Source organism: Scardinius erythrophthalmus (genome assembly GCF_964197995.2).
Source record: "Scardinius erythrophthalmus genome assembly, chromosome: 1".
In the NCBI taxonomy this organism is placed as follows: Eukaryota; Metazoa; Chordata; class Actinopteri; order Cypriniformes; family Leuciscidae; genus Scardinius; species Scardinius erythrophthalmus.
In genome coordinates this window covers 39790205-39800478 of record NC_138221.1, presented here as the reverse complement: position 1 = coordinate 39800478, position 10274 = coordinate 39790205, and the positions used below count along the sequence as shown (strand labels likewise).

At 39.0% G+C, this 10274-nt stretch overlaps 1 protein-coding gene across 8 annotated transcripts in view; it reads right to left on the bottom strand.

Moving 5' to 3' along the window:
• Nucleotide 1: 1 nt before the first annotated feature.
• Nucleotides 2–10274, bottom strand: part of svilc (supervillin c) — a 32408-nt gene continuing 22135 nt past the window's right edge. For 5 of the 8 annotated variants that reach the window (XM_081384782.1, XM_081384784.1, XM_081384785.1 and 2 more), the window contains 14 exons: nucleotides 9974–10110; nucleotides 9557–9704; nucleotides 9299–9444; nucleotides 8980–9155; nucleotides 8391–8541; nucleotides 7056–7362; nucleotides 6325–6531; nucleotides 6032–6257; nucleotides 5803–5936; nucleotides 5535–5690; nucleotides 4088–4216; nucleotides 3883–3995; nucleotides 3632–3787; nucleotides 2–516 (listed from right to left, as the gene is read on the bottom strand). In XM_081384782.1, the coding sequence (XP_081240908.1) occupies nucleotides 430–516; nucleotides 3632–3787; nucleotides 3883–3995; nucleotides 4088–4216; nucleotides 5535–5690; nucleotides 5803–5936; nucleotides 6032–6257; nucleotides 6325–6531; nucleotides 7056–7362; nucleotides 8391–8541; nucleotides 8980–9155; nucleotides 9299–9444; nucleotides 9557–9704; nucleotides 9974–10110 (2273 nt within the window). In that variant the 3' untranslated portion in view covers nucleotides 2–429. The remainder of the gene's footprint in view (nucleotides 517–3631; nucleotides 3788–3882; nucleotides 3996–4087; nucleotides 4217–5534; nucleotides 5691–5802; nucleotides 5937–6031; nucleotides 6258–6324; nucleotides 6532–7055; nucleotides 7363–8390; nucleotides 8542–8979; nucleotides 9156–9298; nucleotides 9445–9556; nucleotides 9705–9973; nucleotides 10111–10274) is intronic. The other 3 variants (XM_081384789.1, XM_081384783.1, XM_081384786.1) reach the window with 1 other exon arrangement.

Here is a 10274-nt window from a genome sequence, read left to right as displayed (position 1 = left end):
AAAAGATTTCATTTTGTTTTATTTTAAAATAAACATTACTAAATTCAACTGTAAGTTCAGTAAAACAACCAGATCTTTATTCACATGTGCTGCTTTGTGTTGAGAGGAGAGATAAAAGGCAGACAGGAAGAGATAAAGCGGGAAGAGAAACAGCTGCAATGGAGGATGGGAAGAAAAACATGGAAGCTATTTCTCAAAGTCATAGTTAACGGTTCTGTCTAGCTTTGAACAGAAAGCTTTTGGCCAAAATGAGTGCTGGGCATTAGACATTATAAGAAGCAGCAGACTGAAAAGAAGCAGACCGAAAGACACACTCACACTCACAGTTACACTTTACACATGACCGCCATCAAGAACATGTCATCTCACAAACAGATCTTTTTTTAAATATTGCTTCTTGTTGAGCCTAGGTCACAGTGCTGCTGACACTCAGTAAAGTCCTTTGCTTTTCTTCAGGTCCATTTTTTGTAAATCTGATAGACAGTTGTAGTCATTCCATGTCATTCCTAAAGCAGCCTAAAACAAATAAACAGGGCAGTTACTTCAACCTCTCCGGATGTATTTATTTATTTTTCAAGAAGATCGTAAGATTCAGACTTTTCACCACTGGAAAGATGAATGTGTATTTAATTATGTAGAAGAAATGTGAAATTATTTTAGAAGTTGGTGCCTTCTAGACTGAGAAAAGCCAGAAAATGTATTTTTGGCTCATGTGGATGAAAGACAACAACTCCCAGAATGCACTTGCTTCGCTGCCCTACGAGGCCACTCACACCTACCGGTTACAGAGGGCAGTATCTGAAGAAATGATACAACTAGGCAACTAGTTGACTCGAAACTGGAAAAGACGGCGTTTTATCGTGAGATCCCCCTATGGGCGGGTTGAAGACATGCGGAACGAGCTCCTACTACTGGCTGTTGTCTCTCGCCTCTGGACAAAAAAGCCTCCGATGACGCTAAATAACGATGTTTGCGCCATCAGAGTTTTTTTTCCAGAAACACAATACAGAAATCTCTCGTCTCAGGGGGATATGAGGGAGGTAAGCACGGTCATTCGAAAATACTACTGGTTTCTACAGATACAAAGCTTAATGCTAATCGGTGAAGTATCCCTTTAATAGTTTACTTGATATTAGCGTCTATTTTCTTAATCAGGTGAGCTATTATTTGATTGGCTGACTTTGAAAGCCAGACTTTTTTTTTTTTTCATTCTGCCTGGAAACCAAATTGTGTTTATAAGATTTTAGTTTTATAAGACTTTAGTTTGTAGTTAACTAGACATCTACAAATTCTGCTTTTTTTTTAAATGTACTACTGTTCAAACGTTTGGGGTCAGTAAGGTTTTTTTTTTTTTTTTTAAAGAAATGTATACTTTTATTCATTAAGGACATATTAAACAGATCAAAAGTGACAGAAAAGGCATTCATAATGTTACAAAAGATTTATATTTCAAATAAATGCTGTTCTTTTGAACTTTATGGCCATCAAATAATTCATCATGGTTTCCACAATAATATTAAGCAGCACAACTGTTTTTAACAGTGATGATAAGAAATTTTTCAACAATATTTCACAATATTACTGTTTTTACTGTATTTTTCAGCAAATAAATTTAGCCTTGGTGAGCATAAAAGACTTTCAAAAGCATAAAAAACTTACTGAGCCCAACATTTTTAATGGTAGTGTATGTCTATAAAATTATTTATTAAATTAATGAAATAACTAAATATAATTTTTTTAAATGATTATTTATTAAATATCTAAACAAAAAAAAACTATTTAAAATAAAACCGCCCTTAAACAACATGTAAAAACAAAAGTCAACAATTTATTTGCTTTACTTGTCAGTCAGTCAAAGGTGTCGCTATGCAAGACTCAATTGATATAAATGAAATATCTACATAAAATACAATTTTAGATTCAAAATACAGTGTAAAAATAACTGATGACAATAAAAAGCTGCTATCAGTGGCGGTCTTAACATAGAGGCATAGGTAGGCGGCTGCTTGGGGCCCCCGTAGTAGGGGGGGGCCCAACCAACCTCAAAAAAAGAAAAAAGAAAAGAAAAAAAAAGCCCCTTATCATCATGAACGCTTCAAAAGAATAGTAAATTGTATTAATATTCTTAAGAAATACGTTGAAAAGTAGTAGTTAAAATGTCCAGTTCATGGTTATCCGTTTCTACACACCCCCGACTTTCACAATGAGATGGACTAGTCCATAACTGTGCGCGGCGCAAAAGATAAACACGCAGTGACAGGAGGACTGGGAAGTACACAAAAACAGAGACGAAGCAAGATGAGTCTAAACGAGAAAATGAAACCAAGTTACCCAAGCGGCTCAAATAAAAGAAAAAAGACGTTGATAAGTATTTGTCAACGCTGCCAAAGATGACAAACTTTTTTACAGCTACTGTTGGGGATTCAGACAGCACACTCACATGGATATAGGTGGATTTGCTTAGAGCCAAATGCAACATCACCTCTCCCCAGTTCGCCCCTCTTACCCCCCTCTCAATTACTTACTATAAATACTGTTTTGGCGCTTGTAAATGTGACGTGAAAGATCCCTAGCGCACGTGAACTGATCATCTCTAACGTAACTAGCTAATAGTGAATAAACATGAATGACTATTGAAAGATACAGTACAACTTACCAAAATGTATATTCCTCATACATAATACCGATCAATCAGTGTTTTTTTCAACAGCGGAAAGGGTCAATAAAACAGCTGGAGAACAATTGTGTCACATAAAATTTACCTCAGGAAAGCTGTTTTTTTTTTTCTTGAGAAAAATTAACCCTATCTTGTGTACCTAATATTTATCCAAATGAGTCAATATTGAATCAAATCACAAGAATTGAATTGAAATCGTGAAATTTGTCAAGCAATAATAAAAAAACGTAGCTTACCAGAAATTGTACCATGTAACGTTAAACATTGTAACATGTTTCTGTTTAGTTACTAAATGTTTTGACAATCACAATACACTTATTGTGATGCAAGATTTTTCAGGTGTTATCTGAAACCTTATTCTCTGTTGGGTTCCATCGTGACTATTAGTTTGTGTAGTGCTACACTTTGTGTGTTCTCTGCTTTCCATCTTCATTTTGGAGTAAAGAAATGTATGCAGGGTTTAAAGGGAAAGTTGTTTTTTTCTCCTCTTCAACCTTTACTTCCCCGTAGATTAGCTTTACCTGGCTATCCATCATTCAGTCTGTATTTTTTTTTTCGTTATCTTTTAAAAATCGGATGGGGGGGGCCCCATACATACTTTCGCCTTGGGCCCCCAATTTGCTAAATCCGCCACTGGCTGCTATTGCTATACTTTGAACCTCAACCATACTGTCTATCAATCTACTGTACATTCCCCCGGTTTCAGGCTAGGCTTAAGCTAGTCCCAGACTAAAATGCATGTTTGAGCTGTTTTAACTGAAAGCAACTTGCACTGATATATCTTAAAATATGTCACTGCCATTATTTTGTCTCAAGGTACACAGCAGTAATGTTTTTGTTTTTTTAAGGCACATTTATAAAAGCTACTTAATCATTGTACTTGAACTAGAATCTAATCCTGGCTTAATCTAAGCCCTGTCTGTGAAATCAGGCCATTATGTTTTAGCGTTAGACCTTGAAATCATGCTGAGACAGGTAGTTCTCCAGGTGTAAAGGATCCACTCCCTCAGGTAAAGGTCTCTTTAGCAGATCCTTAAGGGGAAACTGGGTCTTATTAAGGGCAGCTAGAGCATCCTGCACCAAAGTCAGCTTTTTACAAACTGTGCAGTCCTAGAAGAAAACACAAACAAATATTTAAATGAGACTTCAGTCTAAATCATGAAAGCACTCACTCATGCATATGATGAAGATATGTCCACACTCACCTGTACTCCCTGTGTCAGTCTCATCTCCCAGGAAGGGAATATATTAGTAAAGGTGAGAGGCTCTGCCCCTTCATCAATAAGGTATGCCATGGGAGGCCGTCTAGGATTTCTCTCTGAACACAAAACACCAAAAAGAACCTTACAAAAAAGAAACAGAAACAGAAACAGAAAGCATCTGTGCTCTTTTCGCCGAATCCAAACTCACCTTTGCAGTACTGTAAGGCAGTCTCCATGGCGCACTTCTTCTCTTTGTCCCAGTGGGGGTGCTGTGAGACTGAAGCTTCACAACTTTGCCATAAATACACCTCCAGATAGTTATCCAGCAGGAAAAGTGCTGCCGAGAGAACGTTACAACACCACAGCAGTGTGAAGAAAACAAATAATGCATATTACATTCAATTTGATCTAGTTTTATCTGTTTGTCCGAGAACACCAAAGTTATGTATCTTGTATTGGGAGGTTCACACTTGTTAATCCACGTCTAAAATGACCAACTTAAAGGTATAGCAGAGGATTTTTTACTTCCGGGTGGATTCCCTATACTATTGGTCCTCCTAATTGTCAATCATTCTGGTGAATCAATCAAACTTTTTAAAAAGTGGAGAGGGCGGGTCTTATCTAAAATTCGGAAAGATCCCCCGCTATACCTTTAATCCTGCTTGATCTTGTTTCATCTTTCACACTGTTTATATTTCATCCTGGATTTGGAATGAATTCTGGGTAGTGAGGTTTCAGATTTGGACAAGTATGATTTGATTGGACACACATGGCATGCAACGAGCAGACAAGTTATTTTAAAGTGCTCCTATTATGCTATTTTAAAGGCTTCTAATTTGGATGTTGTCTAATTTAACTTGTTTTGGATGTATCCTACAACAGGTTTATATGCAACCAAGGTCAAAAAACACTTTAGTTCCACATCACCTCTTTTCTCCAGTGTCTGAAACGGCTCGATAAAGGATTCGATCTGTCTAAACCCCTCCTTTCTGAGAGCCTACTCTGCTCTGATTGGTCAGACGGCCCAGGCTGTTGTGATTGTTCTACCGCTTACAGCTTGTGTCGGAAACAAAACGCCCATTACCATAGCTGAATTTCAGCTCCGAAGTAGTGATGGTGTCAGTCATATCAGTTGAAGCGCGATTTCCTTTGGAAATTCATGCAAAGTGGATTTGCTTTTGCGGCGCATTAAACAGCGTCTTCTCGACAGCTCGAACCAAACTTTTCCAGGCCTCAGCTACAACAACAGTGTTTGAGGGCGGGTCAAAGTCATCGTTGTTCAAGGGCAGCCAATGAAATCCATATGCAAATTTTTTTACATACCTACGTATATTTGAGCAGGAAGTAAGGCTGGAATTGACTTTCTTTTGGAAGACAATATCTCCATTTATTGTGCACTTTGATTTTTGAAACTTTGCAGACCCTTTACAATCACAAACAGCTTTATTACACACTACATGAAAGTTGATATCCGAAAAAGCATAATGGGGCACTTTAATAAATGCTTGTCCATCTGATCAATATTTCAGTAAGTCAGCACTTTCATAAGTATGAAACATTGATTCAGCGTTGAAAGTTATCCTGTGGTTAAGTGTAGTGTGAAAAGCCTTTATGTCCACTTGTGTTTCTGTGTATGTGAACTTGCTTGCTCTCACCTGGATGTGGCACAGAATATAACTTATCCTGGAGGAAAGGCATTGCCGTAATTACTCCACTAACATGGGAGGGGCTAATGAGCTCCGCCCCTTCAAAAGTTCCTGATTGGCCACTCAGGTGAAAAAGGCGGGGGGTAAAGTTAAATTTACCAGGATCTGAAAGGAATACAAAGCATAGAGCATCTCTTGAAAAAAAACGGTTGCAAACATTCATTGCATGACAGAGAAAGTTCACACATGGTTTATCATAGTTCGTTAAACATCACACCTTGCAGCATGCAGTCATATGACTTCTTATCCTGAGGTCCAATAGCATTCCAGAATTCTGCGGGCTCTTTCCCCTCCTCCACTTCCTGGACATCCATAAAGCTGCCAGTTCTCAGACTCAGCTCAGGTGGGCACCTAACCATTACAATCAATCACATGAAATCGATCACAATCATTCATCCGGTTTCATGGATTGATACTTTTTACATAATGTTAAAGGTGTGGCTCACATCTGTGTGAGGCATTGGACGGTCTGCTTGGCCACCTGACGTGCTTTGCTGTGGGCTTTGCAGCCATGCCACAGGTAGATCGCCCCCTGCTGGCTGTTCAGCAAGACCAATGAGCCACGAGACCTCAGACTGGAGCAGGAGCATGGGACCTCTAACAGACTGCCCTCTACTGACACATCACCCCTCACACAGAACAGATGCCAGCCTCCTGAAACACATACCAAACCTATATTGTCAGATGTAATAAGTGGATCCATAGTAGAGAAGAGGATTCGATTTTTCAATGACCAGACCTGTGTCTCTGCTGTGTTGTCTATAAATGACCATTCCTCCCTGGAACAGCTGCAGAAAACAGGGCGGCTCCTCCCCTTCTGTTACAAACACCTGAGAACTACACTGATTGGTCAGCGCTGGTGACAAGTCCCGCCCACTGGCATTGGAGTGCCGTCCCTTCCAGATGAAAAGAGCAGATCGTTCCTGACCTCTTGCCATCTGATCTCCTGTTAAATAATAGGAGAATAAATATACAAAGAATTTAAATTCTCAAACATACTAATTTTCATCAAAATGTTCATTTTAATATGTATAAATAATATACACTACCGTTCAAAAATGTAAGATTGGTAAGATTTTTTAATGTTTTTAAAAGAAGTCTCTTATGTTCATCAAGGCTGCCTTATTCTGATTCAAAATAAAGCAAAACCATGTAATATTGTATCAATCAGTAATACATTAATACAGTAGAAATTAAAGAAATGAATACATTTATTCAGCAAGGATGCATTAAATTGATAAAGACATTTAGCAGACTAAATGTTTGGATAAGTCCTGCATATGTCACTAGAGAGAAGTCGTTTTCACCGGATGGTCCAGTTATGACATTTCGGTTGAGCATTACGAGATCAAAACACACAAAATGAAACATATGCAACATATGCAAAATCTATAACATGCACATAGGAAACAGAGTGAATTTTCATCTCATGTTTCGACTTAAATGAAATATATGCGTGCATTAACTCACCTAACGCTGAGAGGCTGTAAGTCCAGCGTGTAGCGTATGTGCAGCCCTCACTAAACTGTCCCAAGCTCTCTGGGGCAACCTCACACTCCTCACTCTCTGAAATAAGCCACGATTTCACCGCAAGTGTGCGTAACTCCACCTGCCGACCATCACTCAGAGTGACCATGTCTCGTCCCCTTCGTACATCCACACCATCCAGAACGATTTGTGACACCGCTGAGAGACAGACTCCACCGAAGAGAGCTCTGGCATCACATGACCACTGCTCAGCTGACACTGGCTGAGGAGATGATATGAGTGAGGGGGTCTGTAGAAAAGACGGAAAAGATTATAGAGCTAGAAAGAGAGAACATCAAATGATTTAAAAGTGAAACCTGATCACTAAAGGGCTGTAATAATATTGAAAAAATCGGAAACTGTTTTAGGGCCGGTTCGCACAGAGTGTTTTTTTCCATTCCACTGCGCCACTTGTCCATTGTTTTTCTATGTAAACACATGCTAGACGGACGTGTTTGCGCTCGAGTCTTTGCAGCGCCTCGTGCATGACACGGCATTCTAAGAATGCGGTGCTCGCGTTTTACAAAGCAAAAACGTGTTCTGTGTGAATGGCCCCTAAGGATGATGGAAGTCATAGGTAGGGCTGCACGATATTGAAGAAAAGTGCGATATGCGATAGCTCGTTAAATAATGGGATATGCGATACGATAATGTACAAAACAGAAATCTTCACTGTATGAATGAAATAAACACTGATTCTTATTAAAGCTATAAAAGTTATTCAGTCAAGAGCAGTGAGTGATTTTCTCTTTGTCTTTTGTTGTCTGATTAATAATAAAAACACAGACGGCAGCAGGTTTATTAGGTTGCTGTCACTTTAAGAGCTAAGGCACGGATCCAATATACTGTTACGCATGCGTTTTATTCCTCAACTGTTTACGTTAACTTAAGACATAACTGACTGATTACGTGAATACTCACCAAGATGGCATTTTGACATAATTTTGTGTGTATTTGGCCATATACAGTTAGCTACGGAAGAGAACTGATTTCAGGATCGCACGCAATGTGTGTGTGCAAGTACGCCTCTGCGGCTTACCTCTTTTTAACATTATGCATATGTGTCCAGTCTATTCTCTGCTATCTGCGTCAACCTAAAATTTTGACTTTCTTTTATCTTTTATGTCATTTAGTAGTTATCATTTAGCATATCGCAATATGTCCATTTGCAATATTTTGATTACCGGTATTTAGATATATTGTGCAGCCCTAGTCATAGGTATAAAAGAGGAACCTGAGATATTTTTGTTATTATAACATGTATGTAAGCCTCCTCACCTGCTCCTCCTCTTGTATGAAAGGTTCGACTTGATTTTTGTTCACTTTTGTCTGCTCAAATGAGTTAGCAAACTTCTCTTTGAACAGTACCGTCTCATTTTGGTCAAACACACGGCCAAAAAGTGCCCAGTCTGGCCGTCCAGTTCCCTGCCTGAACACACAAATAAGTACATTTGTTGGTGAATACAAGCAATAAGCTCTTTCTGCTTGCATCCTAAAATTCAATTATTTATCTTTATTCCTTCAGTGGAACAAAAAAAAAAAAAAAATATATATATATATATATATATATATATATACAGTATATATAATGGCATTAATATACGTTGTTATATATGTTTTACATCATTTATACAGTCATACAAACTTACGTTGTTCATGCAGCTTAAGTGCTGCAGTCATTAAAACAAAGGAGACAGAGCAAATACTGAGACGTTCTGATATTCATTAACGTTAATTCAAGTTGTTATACTGATAATATAATTCTTACTCATTAAAAGGAATGCAAAACAGAAGCATTTTCACTAATGGACTTTTGGACCACACTGTAGCTGGATATACGAAGAATCTCCCATTACAGTGAACCTACTTGGGAATGTGGGCACTGCCACCAGAGGGATCCAGAGGGTTGATCCTGCAGTTGCTGTAGTCATACGCTCCGTCCCAAACCTGCTGAGCCAGCTGAAGGGCCAGTTTCCTCTCACTGGGGCCGACGTCTTTCCCATGCCACAAATAGAGCTCGCTGCCGAAGTCAAACAGAAGAGTCTGAAACGGAAAAAGCACTGTCAATAAATGTAACCACCCACCTTAAATAGCAGTTTTGTCATGTGTAATCACAAGCAGTTATAAAGTGCATTATAAAGTGCATGCCATTTATTCTTTAATAGTATATGGCTTGAGATCAGGACCTGAGAGGAGTTCAGTAGAGTGAGGTGTGGTATGGCAGCCCAGGCCTGCTCATGGGGGCGGAGTCTGTCCCCCTGCAGCCTATAAATACAGTTTGACTCTGATATGGCTCTCTCATAGTGCTCATCATCATCTGTACAGTCTGGACCTGCAAAGTGATACACCCCATAAACATACAAATGTCATTTGAACAGTTTTGGGAAATAAAAGTGTTGTTTTTGATGGGATATTTCCTGTGGGGTGTACAGTACGGCTCTTGCCTTTATACTGGGTCTGTCCCCCGAGAAGGTTCCAGAACTCTGCTGCCTGCAGGCTGTCTGTATTTACACCTTCATCCAGGTGAACGACGCCCGTTGCTTGACAACCCATATCCCTCTGGGTCACAATCAACGAGGCCATTTCAGACGCCTAGAACACACCATTAATCAACATCCAGGAAATAAATACAAAAAACTGACAACAAATTTTTTTTTAGAAATGCATTTTAATTAAATGTAATATTTGAGTCTCATCTGAGCTGAATAAATAAGCTAAATAAAATAAAATGTATTAATAAATAACAATATTCCCAAGTATTTCATATTTTATTCTACACCCGAAATATACTGTTGAGAATGCGACAATACTTGCACAGGCTTTAACAGGAATAACTCTGCTTCTGTGTGAACTGATGGTACCTTTTCTCTCTCGATGGTGTTGGAGAGTTTGCCGGTCCAGAGGAAGCAGTTTGAGGGTGTGACCAGCAGAAAGCAGTCGCCACTGTTAAGAGAGTGTGACACAGGCTCCACCAACCGCACCTGCACCTGCCTCCATCCTGGATAAACACACACATGCACAGAAAACATTACCTGCATTGCTCTCGCAAGAAACTCTCAGGATATTATGGAACTTCCAAGCATGGAAACTTGAAAAATCAAGTGTGCTTCCATGACTATTACAAACAATGAAGAATTTTACAATGAATACTACCACTTGAAA